Source organism: Ambystoma mexicanum, chromosome 10 (genome assembly GCF_040938575.1).
Source record: "Ambystoma mexicanum isolate Mex_15411 chromosome 10, UKY_AmexF1_1, whole genome shotgun sequence".
NCBI lineage: Eukaryota > Metazoa > Chordata > Amphibia > Caudata > Ambystomatidae > Ambystoma > Ambystoma mexicanum.
The window spans coordinates 864,058,651-864,082,917 of NC_090932.1; the positions used below are offsets into that span (position 1 = coordinate 864,058,651).

General features: G+C 46.8%; 1 protein-coding gene across 1 annotated transcript in view; it reads left to right on the forward strand.

Annotated features, from left to right (window-relative positions):
• The window catches only part of SKIL (SKI like proto-oncogene), a 621,859-nt gene extending 597,821 nt beyond the window's left edge, over positions 1 to 24,038 (forward strand). Inside the window, exon 7 of the mRNA XM_069618566.1 lies at positions 22,673 to 24,038. Within this exon, the coding sequence (XP_069474667.1) occupies positions 22,673 to 22,828 (156 nt within the window). The 3' untranslated portion in view covers positions 22,829 to 24,038. The remainder of the gene's footprint in view (positions 1 to 22,672) is intronic.
• The last annotated feature ends 229 nt before the right edge of the window (positions 24,039 to 24,267 follow it).

The window sequence follows — 24,267 nt, forward strand, 5'->3', positions numbered from 1 at the left end:
ATGCAAGACTTCCAGGACATGGGTGATGTTGACCAGTTTTAAGGCGACAAGGACGTCTACGTCATACAGTCGCCGGATCACTCAGACACAACAGTGGCAGACTCACCGGTCGACAATCAAATTAAGTACAATGACCTGCCCCTAAAAGCAGCAGAACATTTTAAAATGGATACAGGGGAGACACAGGTAGATAAAGACTTTGTTGAAAACATATTGGGAGATAAAAAGTCTGCTACCCAATTCATTCCCATACTCCCATCATTACTGAGGGGAATTCAACCCTCTCTAATGACTCCAAATTTAACACAGGCGGTTAACCCGTGCATTGAGAAAGTCTTCCGGCCTGCTCCCTCAGATCCCCTTTACATCAGGGGGCAATTAAAACCAGACTTCTTAGTGGTTACAACCACTAGAAAGAGAGCGGGAACACCTAGTCTCTTCAGAAGCACCTTTGATAAGGGAAGTAAGAAGATTACTGCTTTTGGTAGGAAAGTAGCCTCTTCAGCAATTTACCAGGTGAAAATCGCCAATAACACCACCTTACTAGCCTGCTACAACTTTCGTAAGTGGGATGGGTTGGCCGAAGAGAGAGCTTCAGTCCCAGAGCCCCTGAAAACATGCAAACTGCACCCCTGAAAAGAACCTAGATGCAGCAGATAATGCGGGGAGAATAATAGATGAGGGCACGTTAATCAAATGCCACGCGTGGCTACGCCAGTCTGGGTTTAAGCTCGAGACACAGGCTACCCTTCTTAATATGCCCATAAAGAGCGCCAAAGAAGAATATGATGCCCTAAAGTCATCAGAGCAACTTACTAATAAACCCTCCGGACAAAGAGGGGGATACATTTACCCCGCTTTGGAGGGCAAAACTCAGGTTACAGGTTACAACCAGAGTCAGAGCTCCTCCTGGGGCTCATCGCAGGGGCAGTTCTCGCAATGTTTTCAGAGAGGCTAGAGAAGGACTCGCAGCAGGGGTAGATCCTCCCCTTCCAGAGGCAGCTCACCACTCCCCAAACAATGACCACCCACTACAGGTTCCCTCCCATACTACTCCAGTAGGAGGCTGCATTTCATAATTTACCCACATATGGGAGGGAATCACCTCGGACAAGTGGGTACTTTCAACCCTGGGGGGGGGGGGGCGGTTATTGTATAGAGCTGCTACAGCAACCCACCAACCATCCACCAAGGCAAAGGAACACATACAAAGAAGAACAGCACATCCTATTGGAAGAAGTGACAGTGCTGCTCTTAAAGGACGCCGTAGAAGTCGTCCTGGCAAACCAGGTAAACAACTGTATTTATTCAGTGTAGTTCCTTGTGCCAAAAATAAGACCTCACGATGCGTCCTGTCTTAGATCTGTGGCCTGCAAACACCTATGTCAAGCCACAGAAATTCTGCATGACAACCCTACAGGAAGTAATCCCACTGCTAAAGCAGGGGTGTGGGGGAGACTTCATGGCAACCTTAGATATGAAAGATGCATACTCTCATATTTCAATGTTCCCAGAAGATTCTTGCGTTTCAAGATACCGAACCAGCAATACCATTTCGAGGTGCTACCCTTCAGCATAGCACCCGCCCCAAGGGGATTCACCAAGGTACTGGCGGTGGTTGCTGCGCACCTATGTAGGCAGTTAATCCCAGTGTACCCTTACCTGGACGACTGGCTGATCACAGGGGAGAATCCCCAAATTTGCAAGCGAAATACCCAAAGAACGATCAATCTACTTTTTTCAATTGGGTTTCTCAGTCAACGAGAAAGTCAAGCCTTGCACCGGACAAGACCAAACCGTTCCTAGGAGCAGTCATAAAAACAGAAGAGGGTATAGTCTTTGCATTAAAGGAAAGGTCACAAAATGTACTGCTTCAAATACCTCAGTATCTCGCTGGTGGCCAGATAACCGTACGGAAAGCAATGCACCTGCTCGGGATGATGGCATCATGCATTTACCTGGTCCCACATGCAGGATTGCGCATGCACCCAATGCAAGAGTGGTTGACGAAACGGTGGTTTTAGGCAAGCTGTCAGTGGGACGATCTAGTGGTCATTTCGCCAACCCCAGTGCAAGCTCTACGCTGGTGGACAAAGGAAAACCTATTGAAGGGAAAACCCTTTCCCGACACGGAGGTGCAAGTGGTTGTCACAACAGACGCATCACTCACTGGGTGGGGGGGGGGCCATTACCATCATCTCACAGCGCATGGTCTGTGGACTCAAATCACAGCACAGAACCACAGCAACCTGCTGAAACTTATAGCAGTGCTCAAAGCATTACAAGCCTTCTAAGCGCACCTGACAAATCAAACAGTACAAATTCTCCAGCATGGGGTCTGGCATGGATTCACAGGCTCATGAATATTCCCTGCAGTCAGGCTGGGAATCCTCGGTAGAAGAAAAAACAGTTTGTTTTGTTTCTAAACTGTCTTTCTCCTATAAACCAATCACTGAGCACTGGGTCATACTGCCCCAGCCAATGACTGCCCTCTACCTAAGCCCCTCCTTAGGGAGCCATATTCAGATTTTTACTGCACGTTCAAGTGTTGGGAGTCCTTGCGTATCGCTCTTCGAGCTTTCTGTGTTTTTTTTAGGGTTGTCGGTTCATTCGAGCCCGTGTGCTACATTGCTTATCCTTTCGATTAACGGGGACCCATTTTTCGGCATCGTTAATCGCCCCTCAAGGGCAGAAATAGTTTAGTGATCTTCTTGGAAGCTTCCAGAAGTTCTTCAGGCCTACAACGCGCTGATCAAGTCAGAGAAGGGCAGAGCTTCCCACTTCAAGCTGTGCACCAGCTGTGGTTTGCGGAATGTTTTATGGATGACAAGCATTCCCAGTGTCTGTATAGTCTACACCCGAAGCATAAAGAAGATTGTGAGATCTGCTGTGGCATCTCCAAGCGCACGATGAAGGATCGACACGTCCAGTTGGCAGGGTGGCTCAAGACCAGGGCCTCTACCCGGGTGATTCATAGGGGCATGCCCTAAGCGGGCTTCTAAGTCCTCTGAGGGCGCTCCATCCGTGGGGGCCCAAAACAAGGCCAAGCACTGCGAGTCCCCTTCCATCAGGGTTGCCGCGCTAGTGGGACCTGCAGCAGTCGGGGCACGTTGGTAGTCTCTGCCTGCATCGATCTCCAGCTACCGCTGCAGTACTTCGTCCAAGAGAAAGTCAGCTACCCCAGGAAAGCTGCGGGAGACACCGGGGAAGGCCAAGCAGGACAAGTGTCTGTCCTGCCTGTGAAGGAGAAGACCAAGCAGGACAAGATGTCCGACCTGCCCATGAAGGCCCAGGTGATCCAAGCCAAATCATCCTCCTCGATGGAGTTGGTGGCGGCCTCCATTTTGAAGACAGATGGCTGACCCAATCCAGGGTGCCCCGATGTCAGCCAGAGTGGCTCTTATTCCCATGTGGGAGGCTTCGTCCAAGCCGTGAGAAAAGACTCTGGAGAAGAGGATGCCAGACCTTAGCCCGAGACTGACCCCTCAGGACCCGGAGGAGGGTGGGGGTGTAGAAGAACTCCAAGGAACTGACATTTCTTCGTCCGACGAGGAGATGCTTTCCATCCACACCATCCAGGGTTTTGACGATGGGAACGTCGGGGAGACACCCGCCGGAGGCGATGATAACGTCATCAGGGAAGACCTGGGCGCTAGGCCTAGCAACCCCCTGTCCCCAAGGTTCCTCCCAGAGACTATCGCAGGATATCCTCTCAACCCTTCACACTTGGTGTTGCAGATTCAGAGGCGGATGCCGACAGTGGTACCACCAGCAGTGACCCCGTTGACACCGGGACAACCACCGACTAATAAGAGGAGGAGACATCCTACACCTCCATTCCAACTGTCGCTGTCCTATGGGGACGGACATGGACAACTGCGCAGGGATGGGAGAAGCATCCATGCACTTGATGTAAAGAGGTCAGTCTTGTACTATGTGAACAAAACTAAACCCCTACGGAAAACAGACCGACTCTTTGTTTCCATAGCACCTGGGAGAGAGGGCAATGATGTATCAAAAACGCTATCTCCAAATGGATAGTCTGCTCTGCTATTCCCTATCCAAAAGTGTTTTAACTTTCACTCCCAGGGCTCACTCTACCAGAGGTACCAGAACTACCTTAGCCTTCATTGCAAACGTCTCTCTAGACACCATTTGCAAAGCTGCTACATCGAGTTCCCTATATACTTTCACACAGCGTTATTGCAGTAACACTCACTCTAAAGCAGATTCACAGGTGGGACAAGCGGTTCTAAAACATCTGTTTGCCGCAGTAACTTCTCATATTCTACCTCCTTCTCCAGATACTGCTTACTAATCTATGCAGAGCATGTGATCTAAGCAGATCCAAAAGCCTCAGAAGGGATTCATTACTCAACGTAATTGTATTTCTGATGCTTGTATCACATGTGTACACCCTTCCTCCCCTACTGGAGTCACATAGATGTTTTCTGGTTTATCACTGTTTCTGCTTGATCACATCTGTACTTGCGCTACACTTCATGCAACCTCATGTCAGAAACAATCAATCTGAGGGACTTCGATGCGTGAAGGACCATGATTACAGTACACGTCTCACTAGGGATAGAATTACTAACACGCCCTGTCAACGTCCGTTTTTGACTTTTGAAAAAACAACTCTTGTAATTCTCAGCGACTACCACTAGATGTCAGACTATGCAGAGCATGCGCATCTAAGGAGATGCAAGCATCAGAAATGCTATTACGGTGAGTAATGCATGTCTGATATATATATTGGGGTGGTATTAGGGTGGCGGTCACCACCCACTAGTTGAGTCGGTCTCCCATTGGAACCCCCCAAAAATGAATTGCCAATAACTTTTGACTTGAGCGACGGGTTTGGCAAATATTTTGAAGGTAATTGGGGACGCACTGGCCCACAAGCCCCAAATGGCAAAGTTTGGTCAAGATTCGTTAAAGTTTTTTTTTTAAAGTCAATATTTGCCAGATCTCACAGTCCAAACTGCTGGACGGAATAGGACCAAGTCTGAAACAACTTAGGCATCAACTTGAGGCGTTTTTGTGGTTTGAGGTTATTCTGTCCAGTAGTTTAAAATAAAATTTGATGGAGAAGGGGTGTCCCCTTCTCCAAAATCGATGGCTATATCTCAGGTAAATTGCCAAGAAACAGGGTGTTTCTAAATGAAACGGCCACCATCTTTTCTTTTTTTTTCCTCTCGATGTGAGAGATGGCCACATTATAGCCGAGGAAAATGAAACTCAGGAAAAAAGTCATTTGCAGGTAAAAAACATGTAAATGCCATCAGGCATGGAGTGGGGGAGACGAGAGGTGACCAAGTGAAATTTGGAGTTGATGGTGGGTCTACGGACTGAGTTTGCAACACAAAGCTTTTCTGTAACCTCCGCTATAGCTGTGAATAGCCGACATCTCAAAGCAAACTACAACACAGAAACAGTGTGTTGTGGGGAATGGGAGAGGGCAGCGGATGGTAGGAGGCCATCTGGGGAGTGGGGGGAGCTGGCACAGATGAGGGAGAGATTTTGTGAGGGTGCCTGGGAGGGGTGGGGGGTGCGGGCCCTAGGGTATTTGTTCCTGGCAGGTTTTCCGATATTTGCAGCTATAAAACTACACATAAACCCAGCTATCTGTAGCCCATATACTGGAATAGGCATCCGGGAGTCCCGACCATGCAGTAACTGGTACTGATGCTGCTTGGCTTTAAAGCAGGAAGATGCCAGCCCCCTCAGGCCGTGTTGCTTTAAGTTATCAAGTGGTCTAGTAACTTGAAAACCAGCAACACTCAGGAGGGAGGGGGTGAGAGGGGATGGGGGGGGGACATAACTGTACCAGTGTCCGGGATTGCAACCTCTATTGCCACACTGTGGGCAAATACTCATGACTTACTTGCCCTCTCATTTCATGTTACGTGTTGGGTAGACAGTGTAACATTTTTTTCAGAGAGACACAAAACCTTTTTAGGTTTCAAGCTTGCTCAGGTGTTTAACTATTGTGAGAACTCTGAGTGCGTTCTCACATTTGACCCGCTGAAGACCCCCCTCAGGTAAGAGAAGAGTAAGACTGCCAGATTCTGACCCCGGGAGTGAAGCTGCAAAGGGGTACTGCTGGGATGGATGCTCTTTGAAGAACGGAAGTGGGATGCCCGAAGACGAGATCTGGCATCCCCCTTTTCCTAATCCTGATCTACCCTACCTCCCCTCTACTGTCATAGAATATCATCACGCATGTCCTACCTTACCCCAAGATCTTCTGTCGAACACTCACACTCTAAGAAAAGCAAGAGAATGTAAAAGCCCGTTTTCCAACTATAACTCAGACTTCTCCAGCATGGGGTCTGGTATGGATTCACATGCTCATGAATATTCCCCGTTCGGCCCAGGAATTCTTGGTAAAAGAAAAAAGTTTCACTTAACGGTCTTTCTCCTCTAAACCAATCACTGCACTCTGGGTCATACTGCTCCCAGCCAGTGACTGCCCTCTCCCTAAGCCCCTCCTCTGGCAGCCATCTTCAGATTGTATCCACACTTTCAAGTGTTGGGAGTCCTTGTGCTTTGCTCCGTAAGCTATTCTATGTTTTGTCACGCTTTTTTGAGAAAGTCCTATTTTAGTCAAACCAAGCCTGACAAAAGGGGATCAGTTTGTCAGTGAATTTTGGCGCTCCTCAATGGCAAGGATCGTCGAGTGTTCGTTGAAAGTTCCAGAAGGCCTTCGGGCCTACTCCGCACTCCGGACCATGTCGGAAGAGAAGAAAGAGGGAAGCTCCCTTTTCAAGCTCTGTTCCAGCTGCGAACTGCAGAACGTGTTTGTAGAGGACAAACACCTTCAGTGCCTCTGCTGTCTCCAACCGGACCACCAAGAAGGAGATTGCGAGATTTGCCTCGGGTTCTGCAAGAGAACCATGAAAGATCGTCACAGTAGACTGGCGGCTTGACTCGGCGCCAAGGCCTCTACCCCATTCCCCAATCAAGGGCATTCCTCACCCAGTACCGGCAGGTCCAAGGAGTGGTCTCCTAAGTCCTTTGAGAGCGCTCCAACCGTGGGGGACTAAGACAAGGACAAGCACTGCGTGTTCAACCTCACCGTCTGCCTCCATCTCCAGCCATCAATCCACCTCCTCAAAGAGGAAGTTGGCCAACCCGACTAAGCTGTGGGAGTAGCCCAAGAAGCCTAAGGCGCAAGTAAAGGTGACCAACCTGGTTTAGAAAGGCCCAAGCGGCACAAAAAAAATAGTCAACGATCGAGTTGGTAGCGGCCGCTCTCTCTCCAAGGCCCAAGAGGCTGACCCAGTCAAGGTAGCCCCGGCTGCGCCCAGAGTGTCCCTGCACCCGAGGCGGGAGGCCTCCACCAGGGCCATTGGGAGGACACCAGGAAAGGAGGATGCCGGAGCTAAGCCCGAATCAGATCCCTCAGGATGCAAAAAAGGAGGGGGGGGGGTGAGGAGTCCTCAGGGCGAATCATACTCCAAGGAACTGATGCTTCGCCCTCGGATGAGGAAGACCAGGAGTCCATATACACGATCCATGAGGTTGTCGGGGATGGCGAGGGAAACGGACACGACTGCAGAAACTGGGACGACGACAGAAATGCCAGCAGTGCGGGGCCTAGTAGGCCAGCCAAACCAGCTCTGAGAGATGTAGCGTTGGATATACTCTCGACCCTGCACACGTTGGTGTCGAAAATTCAGAAGAGCAGGCCCCTGGATCACCACCTGGCGAAAAAGGAAGCGGCACCCAGCTCTGCCTCATCAAACTCCGCTCCTTCCCCCCAAGGGACCAGCACACTGGAACTGACACAGCAACAACGGACGAGGACATCGTCATGGCAGGCAGCTCGCAGACAAGTCGTCCCCTGCGGATGAGGTGGGATTGTTTCATGCCATGGTGGGATTGTTTCATGCCATGGTGACCAGAGCGTCCAAGCTCTTCCAGCGGACAACCGAAGAGACCAAAAAGAAGTTTCCTCTACCAGAGGCGCGAGGCAAAGAAGACGACCATCATGGCGGTACCCCTCCTGGATGAGATTTGGGAGGAGGGCCTGGCTCTGATGGAGAACCTAACCACAGCCCCTGTCAAGCAGGATAGGCTAGAGAAAACATACTGGGTGCCGGAGTCTGCACCCAGATGCCTATGGTCGCAACCGTCGCCAGACTCTGTGGTATCGGCGGCTGTGAGGAAGAGATCTAACCCCTCATCTTCGTCCTCTTTCCCTCTGGACATCGAGGGAAAGAAGTTGGACGCCATGGGGAGAAGGATCGTCTACTAGCAGCGTCAACAGTCAAGGCAGCCAACGGACTGGCGATTCTGGCCAGGTACGAAGGAGAACTTTGGTAGAAACTTCCCAGATTCTGGACTTCCTGCCCGACGACAAATGGGTAGAGGTGTCCTCCCGCCTCCTGGAAGGATAGGTGGCGTCGGACCATGCCATTACGGTGGCCCTGTACATCGCTGACATAGGTTTTCGACAGATGGGGAACAGTGTCTGTCTCGGGTGTTGAGGCTGGCTGAAGGCCACCAACGTCTTCCAGGAGGTCCAGCCCTTTGACGGGGACAACCTCTTCGGGAAGACTGTCAACAAGTCTTTGCAGACCATCAACACTGACACGGAGACAACTCATGCCCTGGGCACCCTTCAGCAACACCGGCCATCCTTTCGTGCCTCTGGCGGAAAGTCGAGCAGATCGACTAAGGGTTTCGGAGGGGGTTCCGAGTCATACAGTTAACCCTCCAGGAGGCCTATAGAGGGCTGGTCCAAGGATTTCGATGGAAGTGGCCAGTGCGTCCAGCCATGCTGTCACATCCTCTGGTGAATTGAAAAAAAGGGCCTTGTTCTTGTGGAACACTTTCATCTTTGCCGTGTACAGCAACATGTATTTAAAGCCCGCTACACGTAACCTCTTCTTGACCGCCACGTAATTCAGGCGCTGTTTTTGCACCAAGAAGGTATAGTCTGGATATGCGCTGATGGTCGTGGATGGCCTGCTTATTGTCCCTCCTTTACGGAAATGCTCTAAAACCTTCTCCCTGTCTTTGTAGTTCATTATCTTGGCGATGATTGGTCGTGGTGGGGTGCGCCGGTAGTGGTCTCTTGATCATGGCTCTATGCACCCTTTACACTGCGAACCCCTGGCTGCGTGCTCTGCCTGTTATCTCTTGCAATAACATATTCTCAACTTAATTTGTCTGGTCCGAACCTTCTTCGCCTTCCAGAAGCCCCACAATGCGTGCGTTATTTCTGCACGTACGCCCTTCTGCTTCTTCAGCTCTGTTCTCTAGATTGCGCACCCGTTGTTGCAACATATGGATCTCCTTTGTGTTAGTCAAGCAAGAGCTTGTGTTAGCTTCCACCTCCTTTTCCAGGCTACCTGTGCACTCGGCCAGCGCCCGGAAAACCTGTGTCGCAATAGATTCCCATCCACGCTCACTGTGTCAATCTTGAATTCAAGCGAGGTCCTCAATTCCGAGATCGCAGTGTCAATTTTGCGCTCCCAAGATACTTTTAGTTTGGCTATAGCATCCAGCATCCATTATCTGTTGGTCGTTACGTACTGTGGCTCCTGCATCTTGTATGCACTGTCCCTAAGCTTTGCCCCTTCCGTTGTTGGTGATTTGGCAAATTCCTCTATGGATGACTGTTTCGCTTTGACTTTGGGCAGCTTGGATGCCATCTTTGTGTGTGTGTAGAGGCAGACGTGTCAGGTGCCACTTTACGATGGGCCCGCACTCCTGTGTTGGGGGCTAGTTGCTTGGGTACAGGCAGCTCCTCCGTGCCTTTTATCTCATGTGTTGTGGTGTCTCTCTGAATTTTATAGTAGCTCTCCTGAGCCCTTGAACCATGAGGGGGGGGGTCACACGCAGGCCTCAATCAAATTGTGCAAGGATTCATTGTTAACGGGCCAGGGCACGGTGCTGCAGACCTTCTGGTGTCAAGTTTGCCTATGTGGTCCTAGTCTGTGGCTGCCCAGTGTTTTGCCGGTATTTTAGCAGAGGCTTGCGTTTCATGTGCGACCACCGTTCCCCAAGCCTTAACAGCTCAGTCTGCTCCGTCCATTACCTCCGCATTCCAGCCCAAATTACAGCAAAACTGCAGATCTGTACCTCTCACCGGTGTAGTCGGTGTAACCACTTCCCAGCTCAGTGTTTCAGGCTTCAGTATCGACTGGGCCGTCTGCTAGTTCGTGTGCTTTGTCTTCCCCTGTCTTATACGGATTGCGCTGCTCCTTTGTTGCGTTCTAAGCAGGTTCCCGTGCTCAGCTTGCTCTGTGGGGGCTCCCTCAGTATACTCCCATTGTGCCCAGTGCGGTCTCCAGACCAAATATCCTGACTATAGCCAACCTTCACCTATTTGTGTTCCTTTTTGTTTTGTGGCTAGAGACTCTCGTGTCTGTATAGCCCCCCCCCCCACTTTGTGTGTGATTTGGTACACTGGCAGCTTCCAGCCAGATCCCAGCTGCCTCCTCGTCCACTGACTCAGGTGAAGGTGCTTGCTCTGCACTGCTATGTATTATATGGTTGCAGTATCCCAGTCCACCACAAACCGCAGGCCCCGTTATTCCGTGATTCTTCGTTCCAGCTTCTTGTCCTCCCCTATTGTTCTGTAACGGGCGCCCTCTTGATTCCATGTACCGGGGTCCTCATACAATCGGTATGCAGGCCGTATAAATAGCTTTCCAAAGAGCCACATCCTTGTATGGATTGGGCTGGTGTGATGCTCCCTGGTGTGTTACCACTTGCTCTCTTGTGGCCCCTGGGTCATGCAGTCTGCATTTGCAGCTTGTACCTCATGTGGGCTTCCAGTGTCCCTGTCACGTTTCTGAATCCTTCCTTAGTGGTCTGCCTGTACTTGTCGTGAATTCGTTTTGCTCCGGTGATGTGTGGGATTACCCTGTCTCACTGCGGGTGTCAGTTTCACTGGCTCGTGTTATTGGGCCCGCTCTCCAATGATCGAGCCTGGATACATTGTTACTGAACTCCGTGTCAGGTACGCTTCAGTCCCGAGCGCCTGAGGGATTTTGTTTCTCGGCCTCTCGTCAGCTGCACTCCCCATCTGATTTAGTGAGATATGATCTCACACTTCCATTTAATCTCCTCCGCTGCTGTGTGAGATTCCATTGTATTCCGCATACTTCCTATCGGGTAGCCTGGTGACCCAGAAAGCTCATTCAGCTTCACTCCGTGTGGGAGAGATGACTCGCACCCATTCATCTTTCTGGCACCTCGTTCTGTTTTCTGTGCCACTCCAGTGCTCGCGGTGCTGCGTAGGCCTCAGCTGGCTTTCTCTCACAGCCAAAGTCTTATTACTTTTCACTACCTCGTCCACGGCCGTGGACACTTTAGCCTTTGCACCGTTTCAATCCCTTAGCCATCCGACAGGCGGTCGCGCTACAGCAGCGTTTTGGCTGGCTACACTGTTGCGCTGCAGCTGTCTACTGGCTATTCTTTGTTCTGTAGCCGCCATCTTGTTTGTCCACCAGCCGCCTTACACAAACTTCTTCAGCTCCCAGTTAATTCTTCGTGTTAGGAATTTCACTGGGCATGCAAGTGGTGCATCCGTCATATATTCATGTTTCTGCAGATTCCATTTGATGCTGCACAGCAGACTCAAAAGGTCTTTTTCCTTAGGATCTTCGACTGATCAGCAGGAGCTCCCAGAGAACACAGCGTATCGCATGGCCATTTAGCCATGCCCCCCAGTCTGGATAGTTGCGTGCACTTTGTTGAGCCTGAGGGAGTCTTCGTCGTAGGAGCCTGACAAGGGAAGGAGTATTTGGGTGTCATCGGCAAAGTTGGTGCAGGATATGCCTATGTCGTCCAGTAGGTCAAATAGGGGTTTGGTGAATATGTTGCACAGGGGGGTGTGGGGAATGAAAGAGCCTTGAGGGACGCCACAAGGTATGGGGATAGGCAGGGCACTCGCAATGTCTGAGAAGACTCTTGTGGATCTGCCCTCTATGAAAGATGATATCAATGCAGTGGCCTCGTGGTAGAAGTTAGCAGAGACGGTGAGGGAGTGACAAAGGGTCTCATAGTCTACTAGGTTGAAAGCGGCTGAGATCCAATAGGAGGAGAATGGCTGGTGTGCCCTCATCTCTGAAGGCATCCAGTTGGAGCTTTAGATCCAATGTAGCTGATTCAGTGCCATGATCTGGACGGAAGCCTGTTTGCTGAATCCCTAGGATATGATTAGATTCCAAGTAATCTTGGGTCTGAATGTAGGCTGCTCTATCCAAGATGGTAAGGAGGAAGGGTACTGTAGTAATCGGGTGGCAGTTGTTTGGCATCGCCGGGCCCAGAGATAGTTTTTTCAGAACAGGGAGGACCCAGAATTCTTTGAGGCTAGACGGGACCAGGTTGTCTGAGAATGAAGCGTTGATGAATTTAGTGATGAAGGGGATTAGGGCTTCGTAGCAATCTTTGATGATCGATGCTGGACAGATGTCTCCTTTACATTTGGACAGTTTGAGGCTATTGGCTGTTTCTCGTTCTGAGATATCTGTAAAGTGGAATGGAGGTGCGGGTGTATTTTAGTGATGGGTGGCGGGTTGGGAGTGGTGATCAATGCTTGTTTATTTGACATTTTTTGCTGTAGCATGCATATTTTGGTGCGCATGGCATTCTGAATATTAGTGCACCAAGTTTTGTCTTTGTTGATGCTGTTAGGGGCTGGGACGGGAGATTCTAGTTATAAATAATTCTCTGGTGCTGGCTTTAGCAATTCTGGTATTGTAGACTTCAGCTTTGGCTGCCAAGATGGCTTGTTTGTTTTCTTTAGCAATCTTATTACATCTTATTTTATGGTGGTCTGATGTTTGTTTCCAAGTGGCTTCCGCCTGCCTCTTCTGAGAGCGCAGTGCTTGGAGGTCAGAGGTGAAGCAATGGTTGAGGTGGAAGGTCGGTTTGGATTTTCTGGGGCGGAGCAGGGCCACCGGGTTCACTTAATTGGTCAGCGTGTTGACATAGATGTCTGCTAGGCTTTGATGGTCAGTAACCTTAAGGCTTTCCAGGCTAAGTGGCAAGAGGGAGGGTGCAATAGACTCTTTGGTGATTCTGCGGGAGCTGCAAGCTAGTGTGGGTGGTAACATGGGTGGGTGGGTAGGGAGGGTAATGGTAGTATCCGTGCAGGAAGAGAGCAGCTCAGTATGTGGTGGTCTGACCAAGGGCAGGGGGGATGTTGGAGGTGATGAGGATCGGCAATCCAATCTAGGTTCTGCCTTTGTTGTGGGTGGGTGAGGTAATATGGTGTGTGAAGCAGAGGTCTGTGAGGGCATTGGCTACTGTGGTACCTGCCATATCTAGGGGGTCGTGGAGGCCTGGATTGAGGTCACCCAGTAGTATAACTCTAGACGTGGACTTCATGTCGTTGCCTATGGTATGGCCAATGCTTTCTCAAAGGTATCTGATGGGCCTGGCTGGCGATAGAGGATGGGTATGGTGATGGAATCAGTGGAGGTAATGGCCAATTTAATCGAGAGACGCTCACAGTAACCCTCAATGGATATACCTCCAAGGTCTGATTTGGAGGGAGCCTCTGTAGACAAGTGATGCCTCCACCTCAGGTAAGTGGTCTATCGAACCTTAGGATGGAGAATCCGTCTGGGATGGCTAGAGAGTGCTGGGCCAGAGGCTTGGTGAACCCCCTTTCAGTGATGGCCAATAAGTCTAGATTTTGCATGGTTATCAGGTCATGGCTATGCAGAGCATGAACTGGGAGTGATCTAGCGTTAACGAGGGCTCCTAGTAGGTTGTAGTTTGCGCTCCGGGGATGGGTTATGGCGGTGGGCAACAAAGTGTTTGTGGGCTTCAGGAGCAGTGCCTTGTGGGGTGCCTTAGTAGTGACCTCATGTTATGAATGAATTCACATTAGCTTTATTTTTAACACTATTGAGTTGGCCAAAACCCATTCACCTTATTATTCTGCTGAAGTGAGGACAAGCATTGGTTTTGAGACACGGCATTTTGTTTTGGACTGACCGACTTAGACTTCCCGTAGTTTTCTTTCCTTTAGGGAACATTTCCATCTTGTTAGGGCAAGTTAGGCGTTCATCCTGACCATTGAGGATAAAGGCTTTCAATCTGTGTTTCACTTGTCTGTGTCATCTCTGTTAGGCAGAAACCTGTGCAGTTCCCTTAGGGACCACTGCAAAAGATTTAGGACTACAGGTGGTTGGCAGTAAACCCAATTGGTAGCAGTCTGTACCACCCAGATTTACCTGGTAGCTGTGCCTGAGCAGTCACTTCTCTCAAGGTGTTAGGCAGTATATAGAGTATACATAATAGGTACAGAGATACAGTAACACAAGCAAACACTGACCAGAGCTTTGGTGTAAAAGTATATAATTATTTATTTAAAGACACACTTGTAAATTATACTAGCACAAAAAGAGGTAAGTAAATTCAACACACAGTTACTATTTTATATATATATATATATATATATATATATATATATATATATATATATATATATATATATATATATATATATATATATATATATATATATATATATATATATACACAACCCTAATGACTTATTAGACAAGTCTTAGTGAGAAACACCACTTATTTTCAGACCGAGGTGATCGCTTAACATAAGATGGCACTCTGATAAGTTATTTATAAAGGGAGGGAAAAAGGCAGAGTTATGAAAGCACACACATCTCAATACTTTTCAAAGTACCACAGTGAGGCAGGTTAGGCAAAGTCTACTGGAGAGCAAGGAAGTTCAAATGCCAGGCCCACTCTTAGAGAGAGCAAGCGAAATGTGTCCAAGATCACACAGTGGAGTTATGCCCAAACAGTCTTTGTAAATAGTTCACAAAAGGTTGAGATCAAGTCAGGAAAAGTTAGTTAACAGGCCCCAAGCTAACCCAGGTTAGAAAATCGAGGATTTACTGTCACCCCGAACGATCTGTCGCAAGGGAAGCCAGGCGGGACACAGTACCTGAAAATGGGAAGAACGCTCCAGCGGGGGCAGTTGTTCCTGGCAGCGGGTGCAAGTCAGAGTTTCGTCCAGAGGAAGAGGAGGTCTCGATGTGGAGGAAAGCTGAAGGTCGTTGCACTGCCAGGGAAGAAACCAGCTGCGGAGTTTCCCGGTTACAAGGTACCACCCTTTTCTTTGCGGTAGTGGTAAACCGTGGTATTCCGGTTGCCGGCTTGCTTGGCACGGGCAAAGCGGCCACGAGATGGTCCAGGAAGGCGAAAAGACTGGCAAACTGGTTATCCCCACCAGTCAAAGGAAGAAGACTCTCCGGGCTGGAGATCTCCTCGGTCGTTGGGAAAATTGGTGAGACGGTTCAGCAGGGCTCCACCAGTGGTGTCGTCGTTGCAGGTCGGCTTGGCTTCTCCCTCCTCGGATTCTTTAGGTCCTGTGGCGACGTCTGAAGTCCCAGTCCCCAAAGCCCTGCTTTTATGCAGAAAACCCCCATTCATTCAGCCTAGCTGTCACTCAAACATGCTAAGTGGTGAGCCGGGCGGCTCACCACTTGGGCCAATCACACAAGAGTGCGACTTGAGTTGCCGAGGCAACTCAGTCCAGGGTGCCTAAACCCCTTCCACACCCTCTGTGGTACCCAGGCAAAGTGGCACCACTTTTGGAGGCTTCTGTGGAGAAGCCCGCCAAAAAGTGGAACAAAGGGCTCGACTTGGGTTGGAGTCACAGAAGCAAACACAAACGGCATTTTGGAACCAAGTTTTAGCAAAAAATACCAACTGGTGATTTTATATCAATTTAATAAACCGGCGGTATGTTCGAGGCTATTTTAAAAAGTGGTAACCTCGAACAATGGGAAAAACCCATAGGAATATATTCGCGGTCAAATATAAAAAGTAGTATCCACTGCCACCAGCCAAAACTCGCTCAGGGGGGACTGGACAGTGCCCCCTCGAACAGACCCCGGGGCAATCGAATTGCCCCGACCAGTACGTCCACAATATGATGGTTTGTACTGGTTCTGTTCACAATTTGAGACTAGTAAAGCCAATGGTGACTTTACATGCCCTGGGAGACAGTAGTCAGTCCCAGGGTATGGAGTCTGTGTTTGGGGGTCGCTACGACACCCCTGGGTTACTGCACGGAGGGTGCTGTGTAACCCACATATCAAAAACACATGAAACCCAGGAAAAGGACCCTATAGCCCATAGAACACATACAAAGTCAAAGGAACACCTCAAATTATGTCTAAGTTGGAGGAAAAGAGTCTCACTCTTAGCAGGAGAAAAAATAAACCCCAAAAATCCAGCAAAGCTGCTGGGGAATCACTAGGTTTGGGAAATTAGCCTTTACAGACAATTCTCCCTAACAATCTCTTAAAACCTTGCCTGTCTCATATTAGCAAACACTTACCCACAAGACCACAAGCACTACTTTCGTATTGGGAATTTGTTTTCATGGGAATATTTCAAGGCAGATTGCTGGGTTTAAAAGGTTAGCACCTTTTATACTTTGCTAGCATATTCATTGGAATATTTACCTGGTCAGGTTATTTTTCTGATGTTTATTTGTTCATTACGTTTTTCAAATGTCCGATGCTGTTTTGTCTTGTAAAGGGAAGGCCAATTGAGCTACATTGTATATTTTCACTTTAAGGTATATGTTCACTTACAGTGCATATATTCATGGGTGCCAGCTTTTGATATTTGTTATGGGGGCTAAAGTACTTGGGCATATATTATGCTTGCAGCCGTTAATTTTATTTCCCTTTTCCGTGCTGCTTAAATGCAGTTAGTTAGGGTTGTGCAGTGTATCACAACAGTCACTAAGAGACCGGCCATAAAACAAGGGGCTTGTAGCACGTTGCTTAACCAAAGTGTGTGAACCTTGTCAAATAATGTAATCTCACTGCGCATTGCCTAAAAGAAATTGTGCATTCTGAAAGTTTGCCTTCTTTTATACATAAAAATACCACTGTCCAAACAGGTCAAAATCAGTCTGTGATTGATCGTCATTGAGCGATATGTTGCAAGTGGTGGGCATGGCTGAAGGTCCTGGCTAGTGGTCTGGTAGTGGTCTAAAATAGGTTGTGCCGGCCATGGTTATTGGTCTGGCAGTGTTTTAAAATGGACAGTGGGCACGACTAAAAGTCATGGGCAGTGCTGCGGAAAGAATTTCTTGAATAACAAAACCCTTGAAATTCAAGGAAAAAACTTTAGTTGCAGGGACGTTAAGGTGAGAATTTAAGGCAAAAATACCCCTGAAATTCAGCTAAAGCCACCTTAGCTTAGAACCCCCCTGTTGTGTAGCCTATGACCACAATGATGACATCCCTGGTGACCTCACTGATGAAGTCAATGGTGACATCACTGTGTATGTGATATATAACACCACTGATTACACCTGTGATGGCATCAGACATAATATCATTTATGACTTTGCTAATAAAAGCTTTAACTAAATAATAATTTAAGCGGTGTCCTTTGCCAAGGCTGTAGACACTGCATTGCCAAAGACCATGACTAGTGGCTGGTTAGTGTTGTACAATATACAGGGGACACAAACCAAAGTCCGTAGCCACTGGCCAAGGCCAACAACCATAGATAGTGCCCCCTTAATGTGTTACAATATACAGTGGACACGACCGAAGGCTGGGACCACTGCCTTTGGCCGAAGGTCATGGCTTGTGGCCGATGAGGGTTGTGAAATGTACAGTGAGCACGGACAAAGGCAGTGGACACTGCCCCTTAATGTGTTATAATATACAGGGGGATGGCCAAAGGGCGTGGCCACTTGTCATGGATGAAGGCCATGGCTAGTGGCCCCTTAATGTGGTAGAATATACAGTTGTCATGGGCGAAGCCCATGATTGGTGTCTGGTTACTGTTGTAAAATATACAGTAGCCCCTTAATGTGTTTAAATGTGGCCACTGACCATGGTTAGTGGCCCCTTAATGTATTAAACTATAAAGTGAGCACTGCCAAAGGCCACTGGCCATATCCATTTAGTGTTGTAATCAAATCCGATTTCGTTAGTGATGTCATAGATGATCTAATTAGTGATGTCATCATTGTGGTCATACTCTGCACAACAGGCAGTGTGAAGTTGAGGTGGTTTTAGCTTAAGGTCAAGGGGTGTGTTGCGTTAAGGCCACCTTAACGTCCCTGCAACTAAAGTTTTTTCCTTGAGATAGATATATATTTTTATATCTCTGCTTGTGGATCTGTTTGGAATCACATGCTTTGCATAGGTTGGCATCTAGTGGTTGGTGTGATGTGTTAGATGATATATTTTCGATTTTTGAAAAAGCAATGTCGACTGGGTTTCCTCTAATACTCTACTGTGACGTGTATTATACATATGATGCCTCACACGTTGAGGTACTCAGATTGTGTTTTTCCACCATCATATTACTCTCACTCAGACTGTCTCCAAGTGTTAACTTTGCTTGTGATTGAGCACACATTTGAGATATATTGAAAATATTTTAGTCTAACCATCCTACCATAGCTCTTGATTGAGCATGACCACCGCAGTATCTTGACCATCATACAAGGTGTACAGTGGTTTCAGAGATCAGCATTTGCTGGCTACATTCAACGGCTATAGCTGCAGGCCTCGGCCTTAACAGTAGGGAGAGTGGTGAAGGACACTTGCACCTTGAGGCCGAGGAGAATGTCTCCTTATATTTGCCCTATAATATTATGTATCTTGCTGTCTTCCAACTTCCAACATGGAGAAGATTAACTTTAAATTCTGCCCCACGTGCAACAAAAAGTTTTTGTGGAAATACAGTCTGCAATTATTACATTCAAAGAGATCACCAGGAAGACACGCTGGTCTTGTAAGATTTTTAAGGCTAAAACACGTAAATATTGGTGGTCAAAATGCTGGACGGCTTTCGCGAGGCAAACTGAGGCATCTACGGATTGCCCTACTGGGGCGGATGGGTCAGAGCCAGAAACAGGACAGCGCTAGTTTCGAAGCTGAAGCGATATTGGATCGAGAAACTCTGGATTCCCGTAGGTCAGTCCCCAGCTCTGAATGGCAAGCGCCATGCCCTGCTATAAAGACGCCACCTGGCGACAAGGCTAAACAGGTACACAGGAATGTTTTGGCGCATTATATTGCGGCTACAAAACACATTTTGCCCATTCACATTTTCGACCCTTCTGTTGAAAGGGTCAAAATCCTCGGCAGAGACTGCAACCCTAGCGCCTACCAGATCAGTCGAATAAAGGACATCGGCTCCTAATGTTTCTCACTTGACGCATCGCCTAAAGTCTACGTCAATGCTGACTGCCTCTGCACCGGAGGATACTACAAATAAAACATGCGCCAAAATCACTATTTTGAAGCATGTTGGAAAAATAGAAACCTACACATGTCGAAGTTGGTTCTTATTTATCTGATGGTCTCAAGAAGAGGAAACAATCTGAGTAACCAGTTAAAACGCAAGACGTTGATTTTCCACCACAAGGGTCCCTGGGTTCATCAAGGGAATGGACAAAAGAAAGATCCGAGGGCACTGATGATATGATATGGCATTTATAAAACGCCTATAGACAACGTTTCAAGGTGCGATGAGGCTAGGAGGGGGGGACAGAGGGAGACCGAGACAACGATCTTACTAGGCCAGGTGACGATGAGATCACGCAAGTGCAGGGGGGCGGGGGGGAAATTGCGGGGGGCAAGGGGGCAGTGCAGTGCATAGGATAAACAGTAAATAAATAAGACAATAAATGCAAGTGTGGCTTGTTGGTGGCAAGTGCAAGCGTAAGTGCAGACATCAGGTGTCAAGTGCTAGTAGGGGGGCTATAGGGATACAGAACAGTCCCCGAATGCAGGGTTTGCCAGGGGGGAAGAGCAGGTGTGCAACTGGCGAGGAGGGGACCTGGACCTGAGGTCACAGGGTAGCCAGGTAACCAGTGCAGTGTCAGTTTCAGCCAGATCATCAGCTGGGAGAGGAGAGAAAGCAGAAGCAAAGAGTAAGGTCTTGAGGTGCTTCCGGAACCGGAGCTGGTTCTCCTCAAGTTTCAGAGAGGCAGGGAGGCTGTTCCAGAGGGAGGCCCCAGCAGAAGAGAGATCTACCACCAACTCGTTGCTTGGAGAAGCGACTGACCATGAGGGAGTTGGAGACGAATGAGTGAAGAGCTTGAGAAGGAAGATGCTTAGGAAGAGAGAGTTGAAGATATTGAGGCCCCAGAAGGCCTTGTGGACAATGAAGAGGGTTTTGAACTTAATCATCGCCGCCACTGGGAGCCATTGCAGAGATTTCAGTCCTGTAGAGATACAATCCCTGGGCTTGAGGCCAATGACAAGTCTAGCAGGCCTGTTTTGGAAGAGTTGCAGAGGGTGGAGAGTAGAGGTATGCAGATTTAGAAAGAGGCTGTTGCAGTAGTCCTGCCTAGAGAGAACCAGAGCTCTGGAGACAGTGAGCTTCTAGGGGAAGGAGAGGAAAAAAAGAATACCTCTGAGGAGGTGCAGGTGGTAGTGTCACTTCTTAGAGCCGTCGGAGATGTGAGGAGAGAAGGAGAGTGTGGAGTCAAATATGACCCCGAGGTTTTTAGCCTCACAGGTGGGAACAAAATGGCCTTATTTATGGCGTTTTTAGAAAAACGTGCTCTTAAACACTAACCTAAAGTTTTAGAGAAAGAGGTGCCGTCCAAACAATTAAGAACTAAACCTTCTGTCCCTTACCAGGAGCCAGCTGAAATGGAGATATACACAGACAAAGATGAAGATTTGGACCTTGAAAAGAAACTGGTTAAGCATTAACAGTGCAGACCTAAACACCAGCCTAGTGGCAAAACTATTGCCGAACACCCTAGACGTAAAACAATCCTAAAGTAGATCACGGAAACAATCGTTGACATTGCACCAGAAAAAGCTTTCATCCCATCACAGAGGAAGTCAGTGGCAAGATGGTTCACTCCCCACCTCAAAGCAATACAAACAAAAACTGGAACTAGAGCACGAATGGAGAAAAACCTATGACCAACACAAAAAAACACACAGACAGACCAACCTATACAAAGCGGAAATACTCAAAGCAAAACAAAATACTACAATGAACGGACCACCATAGCAGGCAATGCCCAAAAAGAAATGTTCAGCATACAAACGAGATTGGACCATCCAGCTGCAACACTTGTCGATCCCCACACAAAAACTATGCAACGACCTTGCCAATCATTTCAAGAATAAAATCACCAACATCATACTAAGCGGGTCAAATAACACCAACTACCAACCCAGCCAGCCAACACTGGAGTCAATGACCCATCTAAACCTCATACTCCCAATCTCAACAGATAAATTAAACAGCCTGGTGAGCAAAAGCAAGAAAGCGGGCTCCCCAGCAGATCCCATCTTACAATTATCCTAATTGCCCCAATGTGGGCATTTCAAACATGGTTGGCACACCTCAGGTTGTCAGTTTACCCTCCAGTCAAGCTGCCGAGCCCTTGCAACATGTCCCAACATCAGTGAACAACACTCCATCCACAAACACTGAACTTGGCTATTTGGCTCCTGAGTTTATAGAGTTCGAACACCTAAAGTTCTCTCAAAGATGCATGGACAACTTAAAGGGGGTATGGAAACCAAAAACAAAGGTATTGTTGTTTCAACAAGTGGAAACGTTTGTCTTGTGGTACAAAACAATGTCAATCTTGTTGACTGTTCACCTTCTAACATATTACATTACCTGCTATACCTGTTAGATTCAGGGTTAGTGTTAAACTCTCCCAAAGTCCATATATCTCTGCTCTCAGCATGCACAACCTCACAGAGCAATATTCTTTGGTGCTGGTCCCTGTGGTTAAAGCCTTCATCAACGGGGTCCAAAGACTGTATCCCCCAATTTCAATTCCATCTCCACGGTGTGATTTAAATGTCATCTTAGAAAGCTCATGGAACATCATTTTACCCAATGCATAATGCTAGTCTTAAACATCTTAACTATAAGACTGTCTTTCTAATAGCTATCACTTCAATAAGGAGGGTCAGTGAATTCCACATGCTCTCAGTTCAAGATCCATTTATAAAGACAAGGTAGTGTTGATAACAGATCAACGATTCTCACCAAAATGTATCTCCAAATTTCGTGTCAGTCTTTAGAACTGGGACTTCCAACAATCCACCTCCTTCTCCAGGTACTGCTAATTAGTCTATGCAAAGCATGTGATTCTAAGCAGACACACAATCCTCGGAAGACAAATGGTACCTTTTAATTGTCTTTCTGATGCTTGTATCTGCTTAGATTCAAATGCGCCCACCCTTCCTCCCCTCTTGGAGTTGAAGGTTCTTTACCTTCCTGTACTCACACATACACTTCATGCTCCCTCATGTCTGAAACCAAACAATCTGAGGACCTTGATGCATGTAGGTCCATGGGTACGGTGCACATCACTCTAGGGATAGTATTACAAACATGCCTCATCAACGTCCCTTTTTGATCTTCGACAAACAGCAACCACTAGATGCTGACCTATGCAAAGCATAGCAAAGCATGTAAATCTAAGCAGATACAAGCGTCATAAAGACGATAGCAATTATGTAATATTTGTCCTATATATTGATGTGTATGTTGCTGTCATTTTACTTCAGCAGTTAACTATAGGCTATTAGGGACTGTTGCTTGCATGTGCTCTGTGTGGTGTTTGAGATTGGCGCAAATACCCAAATTTAGATTTGAGCAGAGAGTAAATCATTTTTTTAATGATGCTCCTTTTTTGCAGTTGATTGAGCTGAAGCAACGGTTAGATAAAGCAGAAGCAGACAGACAAGAGCTGCAGGATGAACTCAAGCAAGAACGTGAAGGAAGACAGAAATTGGAGATGATGATAAAGGAGTTGCAACAACAGATTTTAAATTCTTCAAAGAATGCAGATTAGAAGCAATCAATGGTGAACTTAAGATATATGGGGGTTTTATTGCCAAAATGTTGGTAATCTTATTGTAAAAAGACTAGGAAATCAGTGGTTTCTTTTTCCTAAAACTGAATGCAATTGTAAAAAATATTGATGTAAATGTTTCATTTATGCCTGCAAAATGTAAATTATTTCTGCAATTTTTCTATGCAGATAATTATAGTAATACTTAATTTTATACTATACCTTATTTGAATGTGTTTAATCTGTCTCTAGTTATTTGAACATTGCAGTTCCTAAGTGTTTTTTTTTCAAAACTGTTTTCCATCAGTTATTTACAATACAGCTCTAATATAGGTAGTTAACTGCTAGATGTTTATGGTTATACTTAAGATGTCTTCCCTATTGGATCAGAGATGCAAAATGGTTGGCCCAAAATTGTTGTATTTCTTTTGGTTCTGGTTTAAGACAATGGTGGTTGTTCAAAATAATCATTACTGGATGAATGTTATGACACGTTTTAATGTTATTCTGTTCATTCTGTTATGTGTACGGCTACATACACACATTTATCCAATGAGAATATCTAAACCATTTGCAAGATAGTTTTCCTTTTGAAAGGAACTCTAATTGCACAGCTAATTTTGCCGAAAAACTTTGCATTCTATATTAGTCATTGCTTTTAGATTAGAACGTCTACGCACATGTACAGTTTTTTATAAATATTATGCTACAAAATTATTATTTAAAGTATATTTGTCACAGAAATCCAACTTCCTGTCGGATTGAAGGTTTATTGTAAAGTTAAAATTCTACTTAATGTGGTAGAGGACACATTTACCACCTGCTTCCACTGGCTGCATTTACAAAAAGTGAGTATTTGATTAGATATTGGTACTGGTGAAGCTTTGCTTCTCTGTTTTATATTATCACTTGAAGTTCCTTATAGTTTTTGCGCCCTCTACCCCTAGATTCCCCATTTCCTTTTTTACACTGGTAATTGGAGTGGACAAAGCAACTTTCATTCAAAAAAATGTTAATGAACAAAAGCTTAAAAATGTTAAAGAAATTCACATACAGATGCTTGTACAGTTTGCTTCTAATTTTGTGCAGAGTTCATTTTCAATCCCAATAACAGTTTCATTAACCTATTAACCTTTTAAACATATCGCCCAACCTATTACTTTTCAAAATACATGTTTTTTGAGAGATCTTGCTAATACACAGTGAAGACCTAAAAAAAAAAAAAAAAAAAAAAAATGTTATATTGTTCAATTTCCTTACGAAGCCCGTCTCCTTTAATTGAATCATATGAGAAATTTTGAACACAAAATGTGTTAGAATTTCTAAAGGACCTATTTTCAGAAATTCTGTGATGCTCATTGAGCACCATTAAATCATTTACCAGACTGGTTTTGTGGCAAATATGTCACGGGTTTTAGCCTAACCTGAAAAATAAAAAT